This window comes from Myotis daubentonii, chromosome 12, assembly GCF_963259705.1.
Source record: "Myotis daubentonii chromosome 12, mMyoDau2.1, whole genome shotgun sequence".
NCBI lineage: Eukaryota > Metazoa > Chordata > Mammalia > Chiroptera > Vespertilionidae > Myotis > Myotis daubentonii.
Genome location: NC_081851.1, coordinates 7,319,754 through 7,343,719, shown reverse-complemented (window position 1 = coordinate 7,343,719; position 23,966 = coordinate 7,319,754). Strand labels below are relative to the sequence as shown.

Here is a 23,966-nt window from a genome sequence, read left to right as displayed (position 1 = left end):
CCACTGAGCCACCCCTAGGGCGCCCTTTCTGTCCTTGAGCAAACACCGCTGGTGGGATGTCCAGGACTTGCCTGCCTCAGAGCGTTTCTGCAGGTGTTTAAAAACGCCTCCTGTCTCTGCGACCTTCCCTTTCCAGCGCCCAGCGCAGAGGTGCCATCGCCACTCTGTGACTTGGGAGCTGCTTGCCCCTGGGGAGCAGGGTGTCTGTGCTGTGCCTTTCCTTCCGTCCAGGGACACTTCGCCTCTGTCATTCCACAAATTCCAAAGTAACTAACGTCTTAGAGAGGGGGTGGAAATGGAAGAAATGAAAAACAAAGGAAGACAAGAGGAAGCTGTATGTGACATGGGATTAGTACTAAAGCTAAAAGGAAACACAGGAAAACGTAAGTTTCTAAGAAAACAGTTAACAAACTATGATGTGTTTGCCGTGTGTCTTGGCTCTGAGATCTTGGAGGGCGGGTGCACGTCGCCCCAACAGTGTTCCTGTGCGTGCTGGTGAGGCAGCCATTCCTCCCCTCTGCTTGAAGGCGTTGCTCGCGGCGGTGGCCGCGTGACCACCTGCACAGCCTGTGAGTTCCTAAGTCTAGTGTTCGGCCATGTTGACAGTTACATTCTGTAAGAGTTAGTTTCCCATGGCAACGCTACTTGTTGCCTAAAGATGGGAAGAGTGGCTTTGTCAGAGGCCCCCGTGGAAAAGCGCAGGTCTGGTGCACCTGTGCCGGCCCCGTGACCGCGGAGGTCTTGGAAGTGGTGGACTCCGGAGCAGAGAGAGGCTGGTTCTGCTGCGGCCGGGAGCCCAGTGCTGTGTATTTAAGTGGGTCTCACTGTGACCAGTGCACGTAGTTAGAAAAGTCTTGAAAATGTGAGGTCAAAGCATTGCTTTTTAAATACCAAACAAGAAAGGGAATTTACGATCATCAAAGCATATTGACTCAGGCACGCTTGGAAAAATTTAAGTAGTAAGGAAATCTCTTCATAATTTTAGAGATTTAATTATGCAGTTTCACAGCATCATGCAGTTTCTCAGTTTGTTCGATTTGTTTCTAAAGAATTACTTAAGAAAACAATAATGACCGCAGTTTGCTTCGAAGCATCATGTCGTTTATTATTCTTAGCAGGTGGACCTGAAAAGGCATGTTTCTTAGATTCCCCTGGGTTTTGCTACTTGAAATCTCAGCAGAAGGTTATCTGGGATGGGAGGCTGTTGCTTAGTGGATGTTTTATTTTTGGTTATTTTCTTGCAAGAGGACAGCTCTCACGTTAATCATGTATAAGGAGGTACGTACTTACTAAAGCTTTTCTTTAACTTTTAATTACCCCCTCCCCAGTTGAGGGCCTATTCTGACTGGTGATTTTTACGGCTTCCAGCACTAGAACGTGATGTGGGAGAGGTGTCGGGACCGCTGTGCACGGCCTTTGCCGCAGCCGCCCAGCCAGGCCCTGCTTAGTGGGCTGGTCCTGGGAAACTTAGCACTTTGCACGTTGTCCTGTGGGTTTTTAAAAAGTACATTACTTATCTTACCTGCAAGCCTCGGTGGAGTGGGGCTGTGCCTGACTCAGCTTTGTGTACCCATAGTACTTAATAGCTATTTCCCAAAGGGGCGAACCATGTGGAGTCCTAGGTGCATCTCTGGAAAGAAAGGGCTTGCTCATGAAATCTTTGCGCATCCTTAAATGGGCCTTAGGTCCAGGGGTTTCTCATTGGAGTTCAGAGCCACTTTAAAGCCCTTTAAGGTACCCGATAGACTGTCCCGGGCATAAGGGGGTGCTGTATACACCGGGAGGCACTCTGCAGGCGTGACGGTCATTGTCCAAGCCTCTGTGTACCCACCAGGTGATCTTGAAAAGGTAACTTCAGGTTTGGTTGGATTTGTAGGACCTAGAGATATGAATGGATTCTTTAGTCTTTGCTTACTGAAGTGCTAAATGTTAGAGATACAGACAACAATTTTCACCTTGGATGTCAGGTGCCGCATGTGAGGGTGAGACTTACAAGTCAGAAAAGTACTGACTGTGATACTCACTGCAGGGTAGAACCTGCTCGCGCTGCCTGCGGGTGCTCGTTGCCTTGCGGCGTGTGCTTCTGCAGGGACCCAGCGGACAGTTCTCCAAGGAACCAAGAGGACAGCCTTCGGGGCTTTCATTTCACAGTGGATCACCAGTTAGCGTGTCCCCATCTGTGAGATGTTTGGTCACTGCTGTTTTATGATGTGCCTTCTCTAGAATAATTTTTAATTACTTTAATTAATTACATAATCTAATTATTGACTTTGGGAAAGTGGAACACAAACAGCTTGAAGCTTGCTGACTGGAAAAGCAAAAATGGTATAAACAATAAAGACAACGAGACCAGGAGAGGACATCCGATTGTGTCAGTTGGTGAAGACCAGACGCTAACACTGCAGATCCTGGGAGAGTAAAGAGTGGGAGCTGACACGTGGGCCAGTTACACGCCCCAGGCCTGCAGCCCGGCCGCTACGCCCCCTCTGCAGGAGCAGGTGTGTTCGCCCAGAAGAGTGGGCTACGGGGACTGGGCACTGGGAACAGGGACCGGCACAGCTGTGGAGGGGGGGCTGAGAGCGAGCGAGCGAGGTCTGAACAGGCTGTGTGGCCGCGGGGTGCGCACCTCACGTGCGGTTCTGGCCGCCACCTCCTCTCCTGCACCTCTCTCGCCCCAAGACAGTGGAGCATTTTCAGAATCGTGCAGACTGCTCTCCGGAGATGCTGGCCAGCCCAAGGGACACCAGGCCCCAGCGAGATGACCGAGCTGCTCGCAGTTAGCCACTCTGATGCTGAGGTGGCCGGTGCTGTCTGCAGCCCTCCCTGTTTGCTTCTCACTGTCCGAGGTGTGAGTGGACAGCCAGATTGCAGGCCCCGAGAAAAGTCTTGAACAGGAAAGATTCCAGAGTAAATGTTTCATTGCGACATGCAAAGTCCCTAAAGTCTTATTCCTCGAGAAGTTATGGGAAAACATGTTCCAGCAAATAAAGAGGCTGAAAAGGGCTCCAGGAAATGGGATCACACATGGGAGAGTCCAGGGGGTTTCTGGGAAATTGCTGGATAAGTACAGGATGCCGGAGCACAATCAGTCCAGAGTGGCATGGAAGAGAGGGCTGTGAGAGGGTTAATCTCTAAGAATAAAGAAAAATACCTGATTTGTTTGACCTTATTGAAGGAGTTTTGCCCTGGCTGGTGTGACTCAGTTGAGCTTTGCCTCATGCACGGAGAGGTCACCAGTTTGACATGCCCGTTTACAGGCTTAATCCCCGTAGGAAGGAGGCAGCCGAACAATGTTTCTCTCTCTCTCTCTCTCCCTTCCTCTGTCTCTCAAAATCAATAAAAACATTTATTAAAAAGAGGAACTTTATGGTAGTGCAAGAGACTTTACAGATGATTTTGTGATATGATGGGTCTGTAGAAAGTCAAACAAACAAAAGGCAATTAATAACACCTCAAAAAACTACATGAAAAGTTACTTGTACATGACTCAGCCTTGAATGTGGCTTTTCACTTGCCCAGAAATTGTCCCAGGACTAGATTGGAGCATGGGATGCACACCATGGACGGTGATGGATGTTCTTTGGGAGGCCATAGATGGTGTCTGAAGTGGGAAAAAATTCACTCTGCAAGCACAAAGATATAAATACTATGGCAAAAACTGAAAGCATTGACAGTACTTTGGCAGTAAGAATTGGGAGTGAGAAGTGGGGTGGCTTGCTTTTTACACAAGCCTGATATTCTTTTTAAGTTTTAAACGTATTTTGTACTTTGATTTAAAAATTTAAAACATGAATAAAATGAAAAAAGCTACTTTTAAAAGCATTTTAAATTTGCCTCTTAGTCAAATTTCCCAGCAGGCTGGGATCCCTGCCCTCAGTGCAATTGGAAATAACCAAGACATTGGATTCCACACATTTCAGCACTCTGGAGCTTACAGCCTAATATGCGTGCTTTCACCCGGAGCCAAAGCCAGAGGATGTGCACCCAGGTCCTCCGTCTCCTGAGACCCCAGCTGACGACAGCACAGGGAGAGAGCAGGAGGGGAGAGCCGGAAGTCAGTCTCGGGACTGGGCTGGGCTGAGACCTGCCACAAGTGATGCCGGAGAGGTCCACTCCTCGGCTTTCCTCCGCTGCTCCCCTTCTCTTCCCTGCCTGGTTTGAGCTGGGTGCTGGGCTGCGTGCGGACCGCGGTGTAGCAACAGACTCCAGTGAAATGTTTTCTCGTCTGGTTCTTTCTGAGGACAGGCCAGGCGTCAGCAGAAATGGGGACAGGAGTTGCTTTCAAAATGAAAAAATTTTTAAATGGGAGGAAAAAGCAAGTGCGGCCCATGGCTTTTCTTTCTGGTAGTGTGATAAGGTCGAGCTAAATGGCCCCTTAATTCACCATCCTTCCTAGAAATCAGAACTGTAGTGGCTGCGTGGTGTGTCAGCACAGCAGCAAGCACCTCCCAGGTGTCTGCGTGTCGGGCCCCTGCAGCCTCCACGGAAACCAGCGCTTGTATCTGATACGTATGCACTTACGTGCGTAGCAGGCAGAAGCCATTGTCCTGAAAGGGTGAAGTAGAAGCTCTAGGTGAGTTGCTTTTCCTGCCTTCAGCTCACTGTGGAGAGCTGATGTGGAGGCAAGCCGCTTGGCCTTTCCGCCCTCCTCCTGTTGGTCCTGCCATCTCACCACATCTGGGCACACTTCCAGGCTGGGACAAGGGAGGGGAGAGCCCACATCTGGCCTGGAGCAATGATCCTCACTGTTTGTGAGACCTTTTAAAAATTGTTCTTACTTCACACATCAACTATTGACTTCTTCCAAAAAACTATCCCTTGCAAACTCTAGGCCCTGCTGGTACCTGCTCCCCCACACACGTTGACAAGGCAGGAATCGGGCTCATGGCAGGGGAGCGGCTGGTGCCAGGGCAGCCAGTCAGGACCAGCACCGCCCCTGCGGCCTTTGGCTCTCTCTAGAGTTCCACAGCGCAGACCCAAGCCTCCTGAGAACCCTGTGGCCCTCCTTGGCTACTGCCTGGAAGTTGTAAAATTCAGTGTAGAAGATCCTTTGCCTCCTTGACCTGTTCACATTCTGATTGGCTGGGAACTAGAATTCTCTGACGCTAAGGGCAATTTTAAGGGTGTAGCCGTGGTGGCCTTTCTTCTTTTGTTTTCCTTTTCTTTTGTTTGCTTTTGTCTGACTGGAGGAGGTGGGTTGTTGACATGCCCTTGTGGGAAGCTGCTTGCCTTTGTGTGGCTGTGGGCTCTCTCTTTCACTGGGAGGTAGGACTTCTTAACAGCCTCCCTGGTATTTGCTACCCCCTGTGTATTCTAGCCACTCAACACTGCCACAGTCTTGCCCTTGAGCCTCCACTGTGGGCCTGGGGAGGACAGTGGGCTGCTGCAGCCACACTTGCCCGGCAGAGCGGAAGCTTCCAGAACACTTCTGTTTTTACCTCTTCAAAGAGAACAAGGTTGAAACTCTAAAACTGATTAAATGAGAGACATTCTTTGCATTTCAGCTTCAGGTTTTATTTTTAATGTGTTTTTACTCAACAAGAAAGAAGATGTTTTCCTCTGAAATTTTTGGCTAGCCAGGGATATCTATAAGAGTTAATTTCTATTTAAAGCTAAAAAAATCTGTTTTCCAATTGGAAAATTATGATTTTTATTGCCAGTGTTGGAAAAATGGTTGTGTTCTCAGCAACTATATATTGGAGTGGTGTACTGGCGAAAACCAGCTTTTCGTGTTTCTGCGTAGAAGATGCACCGGGTGTGAGTGAGGGTCTGCGCTCGCGTTACTTTGGAGGAGGAGCCCGCACCGCTGCGTGGCGGAGCCGCGGGTCTCTGACCTCGCGCTTCCGCGTGCCGTTTGTCCTGTGAGGGGCGCGTCGCTGTCTGTCCTGTGTCCTGGGGGCTAGTTTGTAAAAGAAAAGGGGTGCAGGGCGGGGTGCAGGCAAGGAGCCCGGGCCGTGTGCCGCCCTGCCCCTGAGTCGGAGCCACACATGGAAATGGCCTCCGTGCGGAAAGCCTGCTTTTGAGGCCTTTGTTTTGAACAAACTCTAGTGTCCTTTTTTCCTCTTTTCTAAGACTGAAGCAGTGAAAAGCCAGTAAGCTAGCAGGTGGCAGGCAGTAAGCGGGTGTACCAGGCAGTGTTGGTCTTCACATTCAATGGAGATGCCTCAGCCATTGGAAGTGGTGGTTCCTAAAACAGGAGAGGAGCTCAGGTCTTTCCAGGACGCTGCCCTCACCCATGGGAAGCTGGTGAGTTCTGTGCACTGAGTTCTAAGAGCAGTCAGTGGAGAACAAAGCCACAAAACATGGAAGGCAGCAAATAGGAGGCTGTGGGGTCAAAAGCCCACCCAAGCTCCACTGACGATAATGATGACGTGGTTAGTCCTCAGCCGAGAGACCAGATACCAAGTGATCCTTTCTACCCAGTTATCCCGCGGGCACGGCACTGGACAGTCGCAGGAAATCATCTGTGAGCGTCTGCTTCAGACTGGATGCTAGTCAAGGGTCCGGGGAATCCAGAAGGAACGCTTAGACTACAACAAATACCCATTATAAACGTCTGTGGCTAATACCCCAGTGCTTCACTTCAGACTGCCTTTTTTTTAAATATGTTTTTATTGATTTCAGAGAGCAGAGGGGAGAGGGAGAGAGAGATAGAGACATCAGTGATGAAAGAGAATCATTGATCGGCCGCCTCCTACATGCCCCCTATAGGGGATCCAGCCCACAAATCAGACATGTGCCCTGACTGGGAATCGAACCATGACCTCCTGGTTCATAGGTTGACGTTCAACCACTGAGCCACATCAGCCAAGCTGTCTTGTTTTTTTAATATTTAATCGCAATGTCACATTAAAGTTTGTGGTAGTAATATCGGCTTCCTGTGTCTTGAGAAATTTGATAGCTGTTTATTCTCTAGAGCAATGCAATACAGTATAGTAGCCACTAACCACATGATTATTTAAATTAACTTTAATGACATAAAATTAAAAACTCAGTTTCTCAATCAGACCGGTCACATTTCAAGTGCTCAGTAACATGACCAAAAGGGGGATGTGTGGATGACGAGCTCAGCAAGGCCTGCACAGTGGCCTTGCAAACTCAGAGACCTAAAGTGACCACAAAGGATGGTCTGAAATTAAAACTTTTAAATTAAAAAGTGGTCTATGGTGGGTAGTCATGGCCTAGGCCGGTATCTTCCCTGACAAAAGCCACTAACATGTGGCTGCAGGTGCTGTGTGGAGCATGCTGAGAGGTGTTTTGCCTTCCGAGGTCGCCGGCTAGCATCTTTCCCTCCGTGGGGAGAACTGGTGCTGTTGTTCTCTGCACTGCGGACGTGCGTACTGTCGGACGTCTGGGCTAGAGGGACAAACAGCCAGATGAGTGCCTGTGCCTATGTCCCCACTGTGGGTCACTAGAGCATCTGGATTCGGGGCGGCTGTCAGAGCCAGGCTGGTGAGTCAGGCGCCTTTTGCACCTGTCGGTGGATGCGGAGTGATGTTAATGTTAATAGCATCGGCTTTAGAGACAGCGTGTCCTTCTAGCTGGGGCTTATGAGCTGGCAACACTGCGCAAGTCCCCTTAACTTTTCTGACCCGTTTTCTCCTCTGTAGAATTGGAATGAAATACCTACTTCCTAGGTTTGTTATGAGAATCATATTAGGTAAAGTGTCTGGAATAAGGAATATCAAATACTTCCTGGCTGGGTCGCTCAGTGGCTTAGAGCATTGTCTCGATAAGCCAAGGTTGCAGGCTCCATTCCCGTCAGGATACATAAAGAATCGACCCATGAACCAGGAGGTCACAATTTGATTCCCAGTCAGGGCACAGGCCCGGGTTGTGGGCTCGATCCCCAGTGGGGGACGTGCAGGAGGCAGCCGATCAGTGATTATCTCTCATCATCGGTGTTTCTGTCTCTCTCTCTCTCCCTCTCCCTGGAATCAATAAAAACATACTATAAAATATTTTTTAAAAATAAACCAATTAATGCATAAATAAATGAACAACAAATCGATGTTTCTCTGTCCCTCTCTAACATCATTTTTAAAAAAAAAAAAAAAAGAATATCAACTATTGAGTGTGGGATGTGTAGTAAGCATGTGCTTGATAGCAGTTGTTTGTATTCATATTAATAATAATGACATTTATTATTCTAGTGGATATTAGTTCTCTTCTTGATGAGTGCTGAAACCTCTTTAATTATTTTTCTCCTTTATTTGCCCTATATCTACTTTCTTTTGTTTAATTGTCTTTTGTCTTTTTTGGGGGGGGGGGTGGGGGGGAGCTTAGGGCCTTGGGTTACTGTTAGTGATATTTAAGGATTAAGAATTCCCTGTCCCCTAATTGCTATGATACAGTGAAGAATGGGGAATAATAGATATAAAAATGAAACCGAACCCTGTAAGGATTCACAGAAACACAGCACTGTCAACCAGTATTTCCGAGGAAGCTGGTATGGGTATATGGGCCCAGGGCCATGTGGAATAATTGGCCAGTAGAAATGGGGTCCATGAACCCCCCTCATTTGTTGTAACTGTTACACAAACTGTCACGAGAGCCATGGCCAGAAGATCCCTGCTGATTCTATCTTTCCTTATGTAGCAACAAAGGAGAGAGCGTGAGGCTAGAAGGCAGCAAGAACGTGAGCAGCGAAGGAGAGAACAAGAAGAGAAGAGGCGGCTAGAGGAACTGGAGAGACGGCGGAAGGAGGACGAGGAGCGGCGGCGGGCCGAGGAGGAGAAGAGGAGAGTCGAGAGAGAGCAGGTTAGTTCACAGGGACGTTCCCACCTGAGCTCGGGAGGCGTGTCACTTTGTAGAGTGGGGTATTTAGGGCAGAACGTACACACACGTGTGGGTGCACATGTCCAGGACATTAGAGGGTCAGGATGCTGAAACAAATTAGAAGTAACCAGTAAACTGAGCCTATTGTCTTTTTTAAAAGACTTATACATTATTATACTTTAGGAAGCTTGAAACCAGAAAAGTGGTCTACCGATAGTACGATGGCTGAAAGATTTCTGAATATATCTTCTCAGGTTCAGCTTAAATGGTTCAGACCTAACACTTTAAAAATGATATTAAAAGTCAATTGTAAGAAATTTCTTATGAGCAATATTTGAAGTAACCACTGGCTAACCGAATATTTAATACTAGATGCCCAGTGCACAGATTTGTGCACTGGTCGGGGAGGGGGGTCCCCTCAGCCTGGCCTGTGAGGATCAGGCCGAAACCAGCAGTCCAACATCCCCCGAGGGGTCCTGGATTGCGAGAGGGCACAGGCCAAGCCGAGGGACCCCACGGGTGCACAAATCCATGCACCGTGCCTCTACTATGCGTATAAGATCTTTGGTTAATCTCTTTCCGTGTCACCCCTCCCCCCTTCCCCTTCCCTCTGAGATTCATCAGTCTGTTCCATGTTTCCATGCCTGTGCGTTGAGCGTCTGCTCCCTGGTGGTCAGTGCGCGTCATACGCCTCGGGTTTTCTGAGACTCGGTCTGCCTGCTCGTTGCCAGTGTTCCTAGGAATTCGAGCGACATTTTTTATGTTACCTTCCTGACATGGTGGGCCAATTAACTGGTGTGTTTTGCTTTGTTTTTCTCACATTCCAATTTATACTTGGGGACTGCAAAGAAGACATAACATGCGCTACATGCTTTTAAAAATTAAATCACAATTTAATCCTCACAATTCAGTTGTGATAAGATGATATGAAACTGATACTTAGCCTTTATTGTTCTAGTGACAGGCATTAGCTATTGTGTATAGCAAGCATTGTTCACCTCTTTAAAAAAGTAACATCAAAACCAACTAAATAACATCAAAAGTCAGTTTTATTCGCTTTCCTCATTCTGTTGCAGAATTCCCATGGGAACAGTGCTGAGGGAACACCCCTTCTGCATAAGTGTGCCTGTGTGTGTGCCCGTGTGACTGCCCTATGTTCATAGGCTAGGCCCTGTGACTTGGAGAGATGTGCATTTTCCAGGTGCCCCTGTGTTTTGAAGGCAGAAAACAAATGAGTGGACTACTTGATCCTTTAGCTCAGGGGTCCTCAAACTTTTTAAACAGGGGGCCAGTTCACTGTCCCTCAGACCGTTGGAGGGCCGAACTATAGTTTAAAAAAAAACTGTGAACAAATTCCTATGCACACTGCACATATCTTATTTTGAAGTAAAAAAACAAAATGGGAACAAATACAATATTTGTATTTGCATGTGGCCCGCGGGCCGTAGTTTGAGGACCCCTGCTTTAGCTTATGGCTTAATTCTGTCTCGTCCAGAGAAGAAGGGCGGGGGGGGGGGGGGCGCGGGGTCCTTCCTGGGTCACTCTGGGAGGCGTGTGTGCTCGGCCCTTCCTCCGTGGAGCCTGGGTTGGAGTCAGGGTGTGTTAGCCACTGGTCTGTGGGTATGCTTTCTGCCAGACTGGCTTTTTTAATTCTTTTTTTGGCTAAATTTTCTTTGTAAGATGAACATTTCTCAGGAAATTCACATGTCGTGATTTCTGTTACCCAGCCTTCTCGCAATTAGATTTATTGGTTAGCCACAACTTCACTTCAGGTACCTCAGGGGTGCAGCTTGGGATAAGTGGGTTGTCAGCAGTGGACTCGGTAAAGAAGTATCTGAATTTCAGAGTGAAGGCTGCCCTCAGGGTCCCCTTAGCCTACTCCCCTTTCGAGTAGTTAGCTTGCTTCCCCATTGAAAAGGAAGGACACCTGTTTTTTGTACACACTTTGCTCTTTCTGAGGTTATCTGTAACTCATGTTTGAGCCTCCCAGAGCCATCCTGAGAGTGGGAGAGAAGGCTCTGAAGTCATTTCTCAGATGTGGAGCCTGCACGGCTGGGAGGGCTTGCTTGATCCACAGCGAGGGCCTCTGGTTCCCCAGCTGTTAAATATGCGTGGAGACTCCAGGCTGGCGTTTTCCTCTGTATATACATATGTTGGATGTGTTTGCCCATTTTCATTCTTCATCCTTCTCTTCCCATTGGAAAAGCCACTCCCCTGTCCTTTCTCTCTCAGGGACACGCAGGGCCCCTCCCTGTGAAGAACCTGGGCCTGTTCGTTGGTGGAAAGTCGCCCGAGTCTGACGTGTCCAGACTTTCAGAATGTAGTTATTCTAGGTGCCTTATGTATCTGTCACCAGCGAAAACACAAATCCTGCTTGTTGTATTTTAATATTAAACAGGCTTTGGTTTGGGGTTTTAAAAATTGGCAACCCATGCTTGGTCTAAATAATGACTAAGAAGCAAACTTTTATTAATGAGAACACTTTGGTTTCCTAAAATTAAACTGCCGACTTCAGAGTCTGCCATCCCAAAGGAACCTCGCAGCCCTTTAAAGCCTGCATTTATGGGCCGTATGACAGACGCATTTCCAGGCACCTCGTGTAGACTGGTGGAGTGCATGCCGCCATCTATTAAACTCCGAAGGTCTTGGTGGCCAGTTTTTGAAGTTCTTGGGAAAATTCTGAGCAATGGATTTTGTTGAGACTCATGACTAAGTAAACTACCCCCCAGGACGACAGGCCGATGGTGGGTGCGCTCCCGTCAGGGTCCTGATCTCGGCGTGGGTCCATTGATTGCTGGGTAATTTCTGTGTGACAGGAGTATATCAGGCGGCAGCTCGAAGAGGAGCAGCGGCACCTGGAAATGCTTCAGCAGCAGCTGCTCCAGGAGCAGGCCCTGTTACTGGTAACGCCCGCGTCTGTCTGTCTGTAGTGCCAGGGTGCGTCTGTCCTCCCCGAGCGGGCGCAGCTGTGCGCCACCAGACCCCCACCAGCCCGTTCTGGGTAGTGCTGGGGGCTGGCAGGCTCCAGTGGAGACACCTCCGTGGTCCTGCTGCTTGAGACACATCTCCAGGTGGCTTTTATTTACCTACTCACTTCCCACTGAGAACTACTCTTGTTTGGTAGATAGACGAGGCTTTGAACGGAAGTTGGCAGTCAGTGAGAAACAAGAACCTCAGGCTGATGGTTGGAAGCGCTTGCGTAGGACTTCACCTAGTTTACTCTGGGTTCCTTTTGAAACCACTGCTACTGACATTTAATTGAATTCTCTCTTACTCTGTCCAGTGATATTGTTAGCAACAAGCTGTCAGATTTTCCACAGGTAATATGCTGTTTAAAACCCCAGCATTTTACTTTGTTACAAAGCATGGGGGGGGGGGTAGCATGGTCATTGGAGAGTTGAGAATGAATTGGAGAAGAGGCGGGCCCTCCAGTGTCCCCTAGATTCAGTGTTCTCCTCTCCCTCCCCAAGGAGTGCCGCTGGCGGGAGCTGGAGCAGCACCGGCAGGCAGAGAGGCTCCAGAGGCAGTTGCAACAAGAACAAGCATATCTCCTGTCTCTACAGCACGACCACCGGAGGCCGCACCCGCAGCCGCCGCCGCAGGAAAGGAGCAAGCCCAGCTACCACGCCCCGGAGCCCAGGCCCCACTACGAGCCGGCCGACAGAGCGCGAGAGGTACCGCTCCCCTCGTCCTCCCCTGCGTCCTCCCTGCAGACAGGAGTCCATGTGGGTTCCTGTAAGGCATTCGTGCTCGACGTGCCCTCAGCTGATGGCCCGCCCCTCGGTCTCCAGCGGAGAAACAGGTCCTGAGAATGAGGGGCTGACCCGCAGGGCTTCTGACCCAGTTCAGCGTGCTCTCCATGGAGGTCAGGGGGCCTTTGGTACCGATTCTCCGATGAACGGAGCACTGAACTAAACACAAGGGGGGAGGCTATCTGGCAGAATCATTCTTTAAGATGCAAACGAGGGAGTGGTGGCCGCTTAACTGTTCTCCAAAACGGAGATGAGAAGTGTGTCCACAGCCGACTTCCTGACTGTTCAGTGATCCCGACTTGGTACCAAATTGCTGCCTCTGGGAGAGCCTCCCGGTGCGTGTGGCACAGGTGGCCTGGGCTCCTGGGACAAGGGAGCCTGTCAGCCTCCCGTGCCCCTGGCCCCCGAGAGCCCGGGGAGCACATGTGCTGGAATGCCCTTTTTGCAGGGCATTTGAATGAAATGTGTTTTGGATCCCTGGTGGCAATCTTTTCATCTGTTGGTTTAGTTGGTTGTGACACATTTAATGTTTTTCTGGTTTATCATCCTCATGTACAACCCTAGAACTCCTGCCAGGAGGAGGTCTCCAGGCGCCTCTTCTAACTGGTTCTCTTAAGTATTTCTTTGTCTGAAGTCCAACCCTGGACCTGCTCTATTTGCCTCCTCCCTTTTAAGCTCTCCCTTTCTTTCCGTGTAGTTGAAGTAAACAGAAAATTTCTCTTCACAGTCCGCCCACTGCCAGGCTTTCTCTGGTACCTGCTTTCCCCACTAACACTGTGTTATGTCTTCTAATTCTCCGCTGCAGGTGGAAGATAGATTTAGGAAAACTAACCACAGCTCCCCTGAAGCCCAGGCTAAGCAGACAGGCAGAGTGCTGGAGCCGCCAGTGCCTTGCAGATCAGAGTCCTTTTCCAGTGGCAGCGCCGAGCCTGTGCACCCCGCCCTGCAGACACCAGCTGAGCCTCAGGTGCGGCAGCCAGGCTGCGGGTCGGGCACGTGGGGCTCAGAGCGCGGGCCTGCTAGTAGTAACCGCATTTTGGTGTGTTCCCACATTGAGAGAGAAGAGAAGAGCAGGAGTGAGTTCAGACTAGCCTGAAGAGGACAGACCTCTTTTGATAGGGAGAAGTAGGAAGTTTTAAGATTTTTGTTGTACTTACTAAGCGTATCCAGATTCGGTGATTTTTTTCTCTTAGTCTAGCGTTCTGTCAGATGTTCATGAATAAGTGCTTTCTTATTCTAACATAAAGGATTTTTTCAGTTTAGTTTTTAGAAAGTTAGTGTTACAAGTACATAAGGGGCGAACCAGACCTTTTCTTAGCCAGACCTTGGCACCTGGCTGCCCAGGAGGGGGCGTCAGAGAGCCAGCACGGCCCTGAAATTGCAGTACAGGTTTTGGGTCTGTCCAAATGTGCATGCTTTTTTGTTTTGTTTTGTTTTTTTCTGGGAAACGAGCCTTTTATCAGATTCTCAAAAGGTTCAAGATCCTAAAAAAGTTACAATCCAATAGGTGAGGTGTGGCTTTCCCTGAAGCACGTGGGGTCAAGGTCACAAGCGCTCACGGGTTGCCACGGGGCTGGTGTGGGAGAGCCTGAGCTGAGTGCTGTGGGCCAGAGAGCCGCCGCTGTCTGGGAGAACGTGGACGGCAGAGGGCACCACGCAGAGGTCTTAGGTTCCCGCTGCGGCCACGTTCTCGCTGAAACAGCAGACTTGTAGTCATTTTGCTCTGCAGCTGTGCAACGCAGAATATTGGAAGCAAGTTATGAGGCCTAGGTTCACTGAGGTTTGCATGTGTTGGGGGCAGAATCCACGTTCTTGAGAGAGAAGTAGCTGTGGTGCTTCGAACGAGGATTTGAATGTGCTTCACAGTAACGAAGCCCTGTGTGAGGAGGTTAAGGAGCACAGAGCCAGGCTCTGGCCCTCGGGGGTCTGGGAGGTGTCCCATGGGATCAGCAGCTCGTGCTTCACGGGAGAGCTGGCCCACCAGCCGATCCCAACTCCGAGTAAGGGATGGAAAGACAAAGGAAACAGAGAGCAGGACAGGGTGAATGGGGAAAAGGAGAAGGGGTTGGGAGGAGGGACTAGTAGAATCAGTTTGACGACGTTCCTGTGGAGAGGCCAGGATTAGTTTTTAATCTGAAAACTAGCCCTGCCATGAATAGAAAACCTTCACCTATTTGGCCACTGACAGTTTAGGAACTAGGCGTTCCTGAGTTCCGCAGGCTGCCTTCCGTGCTGATGGCTCCTTCCTGTGGTGCCTGGCGGGGCCCCTGGCTGCTCCTCCTGGGAAGGCTGCTCTGGCTGCAGCAGGCACCTGTGAACACGTCCTCTCTGGGGAGTTTCCAAGGAGGGCCCTATGCTAAAGCCATGTGTTGAACGTTGTAGTTATAGATAACACTTTCAGATCCATGCTTTTCCAGACTCTGAACAGTTTACACATTCTAGGCATCTGAGATTATACCAATAACTAGCTCTGTGACTCGCAACTAGAACTCACAGACCTGGAACTAATTTTGAATCTTGCTTTTGGGAAGGTTGAATCAGTTGTGATTTGGCATTTCCAGTTTTCATGAAATGCATTGATGTAATAGATGTATAGCTGGAGTTATGTAAATTGCAATATTAAACATTTTAAAACAAAATAAATTAAAGAAAATACAGATTATTTCAGAGATTGTTTGTCCAATTTAAAAGCAACCAGATAAAAACCCCGTTAACAAGTATTGTCAAGTAGAAGGTCAATTTAGGGAACCATAGTAATGAATATTTCTAAAGAAATTAAAGTTCTTTTTTCCTAACCAGTGTGAAGATGTATGGAGATCTAGGGTTTGAGTGTTTTAAGACTTGGAAGAAGAAAGAAGGATAATGTTGGTGTAGTTGGAAAGTTGGCTGTTTATAAGTTACTATATTATAAGTTGTCAGAACCTGCGGGCTTTGTGTTTGCTCACTCAGTGTGCTGTTTCACTGCTGCTGGTCAGAGGGCGGGCCCTGCAGGGAGCGGCGGGCAGGCAGGTGTGCACGCAGCGCGCCTCCGCGCCGCCCGCTGCCTCCAGGCCCTGCTCGGACATGGACATGCAGGAGCGCGTGCCCCCCAACAGGCCAGGAGGCCATAAGCCTTTTTTAAATTTTAAGTCTTCACATTTGCTGCTCTTGTAATGTGTATCTGGACACTGAAAGAGTTGTCCTCCTAAGTGTACATTTGGTTTCCTGTCCACACTGTGTCCCAGGTCCCTGTTCACGTCAGCCTGAGCGGCTGGCTGCCAGGCTCACCTAACCCCAGAGCACCGGCTGCTTTCCCCAGTTCCTGCTTTGAATTTGGAATTGACCAGAAAGCCTTTTATGCAGAACGCATTGAATGTCTTGTGTTTTGTTTTCTTGTAAGGTACAGTGGTCCCACCTGGCATCTCTCAAGAACAATGTTTCCCCTGTCTCGCGATCCCATTCCTTCAGTGACCCTTCTCCTCCCAAATTTGCACACCACCATCTTCGCTCTCAGGACCCATGTCCACCTTCCCGCAGTGAGGCGCTCAGTCAGAGTTCTGACTCTAAGTCGGAGGCGCCTGACCCCGCCCAAAAGGCTTGGTCTAGATCAGACAGTGACGAGGTGCCTCCAAGGGTAAGAAGCAGACAGACAGATGTGTGCTGCTTTTCCTTTTTGTTATTTTTTAAAAATTACTTATTTCCATTAAGGGTATGGTGACTTCACCAGCATTAAGGGGCCATGAAATTTCAAAGGAACTTTTTACGGTGGGGAGAAAGCTCCACAGTTGGGCAGTTACGTCCAGCCAGTGCTAGCTGTTCATTGTTGTTGCTAACTCTGTCTAGACACTGGGTGACAAAGCAACCTCAGAGATGCTTCTAGAACAGGTAGAATGGATTCTATTTTAGCAGCTGTCTTAAGTTTATACAGAAGTTACAGAGTATTTTTCGACATTAGCCATTATCCAAATTTTCAGAAAAGGCCTTGTAAAGAAAAATCATTAACAAAAATTTCAAAAAGGAGACATTTTTCTTTTTAAATTGAGGAATTTTTTGGCTTTGTTTTGCTTTCAACTTTTTTTAATTTTTAATTTTTTTGATAATTACTTAATGGTGAAATTAAACATAAAGGCACATTTAATTTTTCCTCCATTTAGAATTTGCTTCCTCTGAATATTTTCTTGCTTCCTACCAGTCTTTTGTTTCCTACTGATCCATTTGTGGACATTGTTTGGTTTCTTTGAGCTTATTTTCCTGATTCTCACATTTTCTTAGCAAAATGCTTTGTATGTCCCCGCCAGCAGACGGCTGCAGAGGCACCGGCTGTGGTCCCGCGCCTTCGCTGCCTGGACTCGTTTTCTCTTCCGTTGTCAGTGGAGGCCGAGCGGGCAGGGTGGGGGCGGGGCAGTGACAGTGAGGCTACCAGAAGTAGGACTGCTGTAGAAAACGTTTTCTCTCATATTTTCAAGAACTTGATTGCTGTGTCTTCTACCCAAAGGTTCCTGTGAGAACAACGTCTCGGTCCCCTGTGCTGTCCCGTCGGGACTCCCCGCTGCAGGGCAGTGGGCAGCAGAATAGCCAGGCTGGGCAAAGAAACTCCACCAGGTAAAAGAGGGCGGAGCTTAAGAGCAGGCTTTCGCACAGTCGCCTTCAGTCTTTTGTCATCTTTTTTCATTAAAATGCCCATAAACAGGGAAGTTCTGTGGCAAAGAGGAGATTATCAGTTTATGAAAGAAAAACTGCATAAACTGTATTAACCGCCTGTCTGTGAGGGTGAGTGCAGAGCAGTGGGGGAGGCCGTGAGAGCATGGGCCTGGGGGTCTCCTGGGCCGCGGGAATACGCACATGACAAGCAGCACTAAAGACCGTCCTGGTTGGCTTACAGTCACAGTAAACCAGCGAGCTAACCAAATACTATTGTCAGTGTAAAGCTCTCTGTCCTGTGAACAGCTCTTAGCCGCATGAGGCTAGTGGCTGCTAGATTATACAACTAAATTCGAGCGTAACTTCATTAAAATTAAAGAAGAGTAAAACTTGATTTTCTTGGTAACACTGGCTGTGTGTCAAGTGTCCAGTAGCCACAGCTCAGCTGTGGGGTCCCCACCACCTCTGGGCTGGAGCAGGAAGAGGCCACGCTGCTGGGTGTTTGTCCTTGCCCCTTACCGAGCCTCAAGGTCCTCTGTGCTGGAGGTGGGGTTCTCCAGGAGCCGCAGAGCCGCCTGGTCCTTGGTGAGCAGGTGGCCGGGCTCTCCTGGGACCGAGTGTCCTCCGGGCCCGGTAGCCCCTGCCTCTGCCAGGCCCGGCCGGTCACGTCCGCCTGCCCTCCCAGTCACAGCCACACAGAGGAGGACGCTAGGTAGTGTCAGCTCTTGAGACCAGTGTGGTCGGCTGGGAGCAGCCGCCTGGAAACAGTATAATTTTGTGCACAATTTGTATAAGTGGATTTTTTATAATGTTGCTATGACAGAAATGGTGACACTTCTAGACCCAACAGTAGCATTAGCGTTGCCTAATGGAGATTCGGGGTCTGCTAATGGTAGGGTATCATTTACCTATTTGGTGTGTTGGGGCACCTAAGATAAAACCATGAGCAGTGTTCAAGCTTCCTGTGTGCAGGCTTTCTCATCGTACCTGTGTTTCATGCGTGTGCAGACAGCTCAGTGCTGCATCTCGGGTGATGCATGAGCTGTTCTCTCCCCTTCTTTTCCGACAGCAGCATCGAGCCCCGGCTGCTGTGGGAGAGAGTGGAGAAGCTGGCACCCAGGCCCGGCAGCGGAAGCTCTTCGGGATCCAGCAACTCGGGATCCCAGCCCGGCTCGCACCCTGGCTCTCAGAGCGGCTCTGGGGAGCGCTTCCGAGTGAGATGTAGGCTGCCTTTCTGTGTCTCCTCCGCCCCCCGTTAGTGACACTGGGCTCTGAGCAGTGCACTGAAGGCCTCCCAGCCACGGGAGCTGCCTGGTGTTTGCACAGTGCACGTCACAGCGTAGGCTGTAATGGCACTGGTAGTCACCATAATCTTAATAAGAGAGCTGACTTCCGAGAGCTTACACGTGCCTCGCATGGTGAGCACTTCACCTGTGTTGTCTCATTTCATCTTCATCATAACCTCATGAGATACACTTACTGTGTCTCCACTTTACAGACTACAGTAACCAGCTCAGTGAGATTGATTAGCTAAATGTCTGAGCTGAGATTTGAACCTACTTCTTTTACTACAGACTCCATCAGTATCGGCATTAACATTGGCTATTTAAACCTACTCATAACAATAGGTTATGTTATTGACATGGCAAGGTTCTGTGAGGACGTGTTAAGTAGAGTGTGGTGACGATGGAGTCTGGGTAGGAGTCAGAAGCCCAGGAGTGCAGACCGGCGTGCGGAGACCCTGCACAGAGGCTGAGAGCAGTGGGCAGGGGTGAGGGGGAGAAGCAAAGGCTAATGCCCCAGTCTGCCTTGTAGCACCATCTAGATGCTTATATGTATCGGCCTTTCTTGTCTCTTTTGAATTTCACAGCATCATCCAAATCTGAAGGCTCTCCGTCTCAGCGCCTTGAAAATGCAGCGAAAAAACCTGAAGACAAAAGAGAAGTGTTCAGACCTCTGAAACCTGCGGTAAGGCGTGCGCAGCCCCGTGCTCCTCCGGGCGTGGGGAGATCTTCCTGCTGCGAGCATGTCTTTGGGGGCACGCCTTTCTGTGCCCCTCACAGAAGTGAGGGATCAGAATGAAGGCCACAGCCTGCAGACACGTTTATGCCCCTCCCAACTTAGTCACTAAGGAAAATGCAGAAGAAAGCAAGCCTTTATCTCTTTGCTTTGCATTAGCCTCTATGCATTCTAGATGAGCTGGGTGTTGTAATACTGGCTTTAGAATCTTTCCCATCACCATTTAACATCACCTGCTATTTAAGTTTCGCCTTTTGGTACCTAGAGTAGCAGCTGTGACTTTCCCATGCTCCTCCTGTAACCCCTGCCGCACTAACCGACCCTGTCTCTGCACACTTTGCGGACTTGTGCATCTGTTGGAACTGTGATTTCCTGCTTGATGAGTCTGTGCTCCGTCTTCCTCTCTCCGTGCTCCCGGTGCTGTGCTCCTGCCCCGCCGACGGCATGCTGCCGGACGCAGAGTGAAGTGGTAAGCAACTCTGGAAATGCCGGAGCCATTCTAACTGCCTTTCACGTGCAGCTTGTCCTCCATCTGCATTGCTTTTCCTTCCTCAGTTTGTCTTTTGTTCTTTTCTAGATTGATAAAGCCCTAATCTTTTGCTTCATCTTTTTAACACACAAAATTTGCTGCATGCATTTTTTGTTATTAAGTATAGCTTAAAAAAAACTTTTTAAAAAGCCACAACTGTATTCATGCAATGGTTAGCAAGGCTCAAGGTTCATACTTGGTCACTGTGATTTCAGAGGCTCAGGCTCAAAGAAAGGAAACCTCCTCCTCACTGGGGAGAAGAAAACTCTGGTGGAACTGCTGGGGGGAAGGCTGCAAGGCCTGCTTTGTAAAATGTCATTGTTTTAAAGTAAAATTCCCAAGTAGAAAGATAAACTTTAGACTTCTGTATGACAAGTGGACTAAGAATAATAGTCACACTTGGGAATTATATTTGGACTAGAGGCCCAGTGCACGGATTCGTGCACAGGTGGGGTCCCTCAGCCGAAACCTGCTCTCTGACATCCCCCAAGGGGTCCCAGGTTGCGAGAGGGCGGTTCTCGGGTGACATACCACGGAATCAGGCTCCTTCCTCTCTGGTTCCAAGTGCATCACCCAAGAACTGCAGCTGCCAAGTCACTACAGCTCGGCAGCTCCTGTGCTGAGCACCGGCCCCCTGGTGGTCAGTGCGTATCAGAGCTACCGGTTGGCAGGTCGCTTAGGCTTTTATAGATAGACTAGAGGCCCGGTGCACAAAAATTTGTGCACTCCGGGGGGGGGGTGGGAGGGGGTCACTCAGCCCAGCCTGTGCCCTCTCGCAGTCTGGGACCCCTCAGGGGATGACCACCTGCTGGCTTAGGCCCGCTCCCCAGGGGATTGGGCCTAAGGTGGCAATGAGACATCCCTCTGGCAGCCCGGCAGCCCTCGGGGGATGTTCACTTGCCAGCGGGGAGCAGGCCTAAGCTGCAGTCGGACATCCTTACCGCTGCTGAGGAGGCAGGTGAGGCTCCCACCACCACCGCTGTACTGGGAGCCATCAGCCTGGCTTGTGGCTGAGCAGAGCTCCTCCCATGTGAGAGCGCACTGACCACCAGAGGGCAGCTCCTGCATTGAGAGTCTGCCCCCTGGTGGTCAGTGTGTGTCATAGTGACCAGTCATTCCCAGTCCTTCTGCTGTTAGGGTCAGTTTGCATATTACCCTTTTACTATATAGAATAGAGGCCTGGTGCATGGGTGGGGGCTGGCTGGTTTGCCCTGAAGGGTGTCCCGGATCAGGGTGGGGGTCCCACTTGGGTGCCTGGCCAGCCTGGATGAGAGGATGATGGCTGTTTGCAGCTGGTCACACCCCCTTCAGGGTAGGGGTCCCCACTGGGGTGCCTGGCCAGTCTGGGTGAGGGGCTGAGGGCCATTTTCAGGCTGGTGGGTGACTGAAGCTCCCAGCCTCTCCTTGTTTTCTTTATTCTGGGATTTATTTACCTTCTATGGCTGTCACTGGAGCCGAGAGCCGGCTTTAGCTATGAGGCTCGGCTCCAGCTCAGACCTTGGCTGCTGAAAGCAGGTATCTGGCGTTGTTTGGCTTCTATAATTGAAACTCTGTTGCAGCTCCTGCTCTGACGGCTGAAAGCAGGTTTCTGAAGTTTGTTTAGCTTCTATAATTGCAACATAGTTGCTTAGAGTGCAAACTCAGAGCCCAGCAGCAGCAGGCGGGGAACGTTGGCTTCCTCCTTCACTGGAGCAAGCAAGCTTCCTGTTCGCTTCAGCGGCCTGGCTGCTGGCCGCCATCTTGGTTGGCAGCTAATTTGCATATCGCCCTGATTAGCCAATGGGAAGGGTAGCGAAGTTACAGTTAATTACCATGTTTCTCTGTCATTAGATAGGATAGATAGATAGATAGATAGATAGATAGATAGATAGATAGATAATTGATTGAGTCTTAAATATCTCAGTGTAGAGTAGAAGAGGGAAACTTTCCTGTGATTTCTTTTCTCTGATGTTCATATTCGCTGGCACCATTGCAAGGTGATAATTTGAAGATTTGGGGTAAGGTAGGGACAGATGGATAGTCTCCATGAAAGAAGACTTTGTGCCTGGTCGGCATGGCTCAGTAATTGAGCTTCCACTGTGATCCAGGAGGTCCTGGTTCGATTCCTGGTCAGGGCATATGCCTGGGTTGTGGGCTCGATCCCCAGTGTGGGGCATGCAGGAGGCAACTGATCAATAATTCTTGTCATTGATGTTTCTCTCTCTCCCTCTTCCCTTCCACTCTGAAATCACTAAAAATATATATATATATTTTTAAATATGTTTTATTGATTTTTTAGAGAGGAAGGGAGAGAGACAGAGAGCCAGAAACATCGATCAGCTGCCTCCTGCACATCTCCCACTGGGGATGTGCCTGCAACCCAGGCACATGCCCTTGACCGGAATTGAACCCGGGACCTTTCAGTCTGCGGGCCGACGCTCCATCCACTGAGCCAAACCGGCTTCGGCAATAAAAATAATATTTTTTAAAGAAGACTCTGTTACATAGGCAGGTATCTTTATAACAAGTTCCAAGGATCTGTCTACATACATTTTTTATCTAGATTCTAGAATTTTATTGTATAGTGAAAAAAATGCCATCAGCTTATCATAAGCAGGTTCTTGTGGGTTTTTTGGTGTGAGATTTGGACTGTTTGACTGTTGGGTCTTTTTTGTCAGAGACCTCACCTTCATATACTGGTAAATGCTCGACCACACAGTTTTCCAAAACTGAGGTTGTGGCTTTTACTAATGGAGAAAGTGAAGAATGTCTCATTCCTTGCTGCTCTCTCCTCTCGCCGCGCCTGGCTCACTCTTTTCTGTCCCCGCATTAGGACTTGACTGCACTGGCCAAAGAGCTGCGAGCAGTGGAGGACGTGCGGCCACCGCACAAGGTGACAGACTACTCCTCGTCCAGTGAGGAGTCGGGGACGACGGATGAGGAAGACGATGATCCAGAGCAAGAAGGGCCCGGGGAACCCATGTCCGGACCAGAGGACACCAGAGCAGCGTCAGTCCTGGGTGTATTGTAGACGGCAGAGCCCCCACCGAGTCTGTCTGCCCTGGGGACAGGTGGTTCCCTGACCTGTCTTGAGACCGCGAGCGTATAGCGCGGTCGGCCGCCAGTGTGCGTGCGTGCCAGTGCCTCTCCCCAGTTCCCCCTGTGTAGTTCCTTTTTTTCTTTTTAATTTGAAAGTCCGATAAAAGGGAAATTTCTGATTGCTTTAACTACTTTAACCATAAGCATTCATTCTGATCTTTTTGCTCAAAAACAAACTGTGCCAGCATGAATTTGTTTGTTGAAGGGAAAGTGCTAAGTATTTGTTTTCCTTAAGGAAATGGTCTATGTGTAGCCTGATCTTCTAATGACCTTGAGGAGGTGAGAAGTGTAGACAGAATATCCTCAACTGATGGTAATTCATGGTCCTTCACCTCTGGATGTTTCTCAGTAGGTCGTCTCTGAATTTGAGCAATGGGGAAACAGAATCCGTGAGAACCATGATTGTCCATGACGATGTGGAGAGCGAGCCAGCCATGACCCCGTCCAAGGAGGGCACGCTGATTGTCCGCCAGGTACCCATGTCTCCACACACTTGTCAGGCTGAGCTTCTCCTGAGTCATTAACCCACTTGCTCATCCACTCCTCATGCTGTTTCTACATCATCATCTGTTCTCATGTTAACAAGACCTGAGGGCGGAGTGTCTGGGCCAGGGCGGCAGGTGTGAGCTGCACGCCAGGAGCGGGGCTGGTGGCACCCCTGCATCGCTGCCTCTGCACGCCCCCAGCAGCCTCAGCGCCAGGCGGAGCCTGTCTGTCTAGAGAAGGAAAGCCACAGGCGGCCTTCAGGAGGCTGCAAGCCAGGGCTGCGCAGGGGCCCTGCAGAGAGCTGTGAGCCGAGCCAGGCAGGAGGGCCCGTGCAGCGGCGGGCAGAGGTCGCTCTTGTGTGTCCCAAAATGCTCGCTTCCTTCCCGCCGACCATTAATGTTCCTGCCCAGACGCGCTCAGTTGGGTGACCCCCCTACAGCTGTGTGTCCATTGCTTAGCTGAGCTGCGAGGACAGGTGTCTGCTTCTCCTGTAAATAGAACAGGCGCCCGCCCAACACATTGACTTTTCCCTGAGTGTGTCTCATGCTGTGGCAGTGCATTCGGGTGGAAAGGGAGAAGAACGTGGAAAAGACCAGGATTCAGAGAAGCGACAGGCACTTTCTAGAGCTTTAGACAGAAAGTTTAAAAAGTAAAACCGCTGCTTGTGGTTTCGGTGACGGCAGCGAGAGCGGCAGGCAGAGCAG

At 49.6% G+C, this 23,966-nt stretch overlaps 1 protein-coding gene across 50 annotated transcripts in view; it reads left to right on the top strand.

Annotated features, from left to right (window-relative positions):
* The window catches only part of MAP4K4 (mitogen-activated protein kinase kinase kinase kinase 4), a 198,409-nt gene that overhangs the window by 151,096 nt on the left and 23,347 nt on the right, over positions 1-23,966 (top strand). For 6 of the 50 annotated variants that reach the window (XM_059658876.1, XM_059658889.1, XM_059658881.1 and 3 more), the window contains 10 exons: positions 8,599-8,760; positions 11,595-11,681; positions 12,249-12,452; positions 13,336-13,497; positions 15,910-16,143; positions 17,005-17,111; positions 18,220-18,371; positions 19,021-19,118; positions 22,511-22,686; positions 23,126-23,249. In XM_059658876.1, coding sequence (XP_059514859.1) covers positions 8,599-8,760; positions 11,595-11,681; positions 12,249-12,452; positions 13,336-13,497; positions 15,910-16,143; positions 17,005-17,111; positions 18,220-18,371; positions 19,021-19,118; positions 22,511-22,686; positions 23,126-23,249 — 1,506 coding nt within the window. Of the gene's footprint in view, positions 1-8,598; positions 8,761-11,594; positions 11,682-12,248; positions 12,453-13,335; positions 13,498-15,909; positions 16,144-17,004; positions 17,112-18,219; positions 18,372-19,020; positions 19,119-19,629; positions 19,639-22,510; positions 22,687-23,125; positions 23,250-23,966 lie in introns of all 50 variants that reach the window. The other 44 variants (XM_059658901.1, XM_059658879.1, XM_059658890.1 and 41 more) reach the window with 39 other exon arrangements.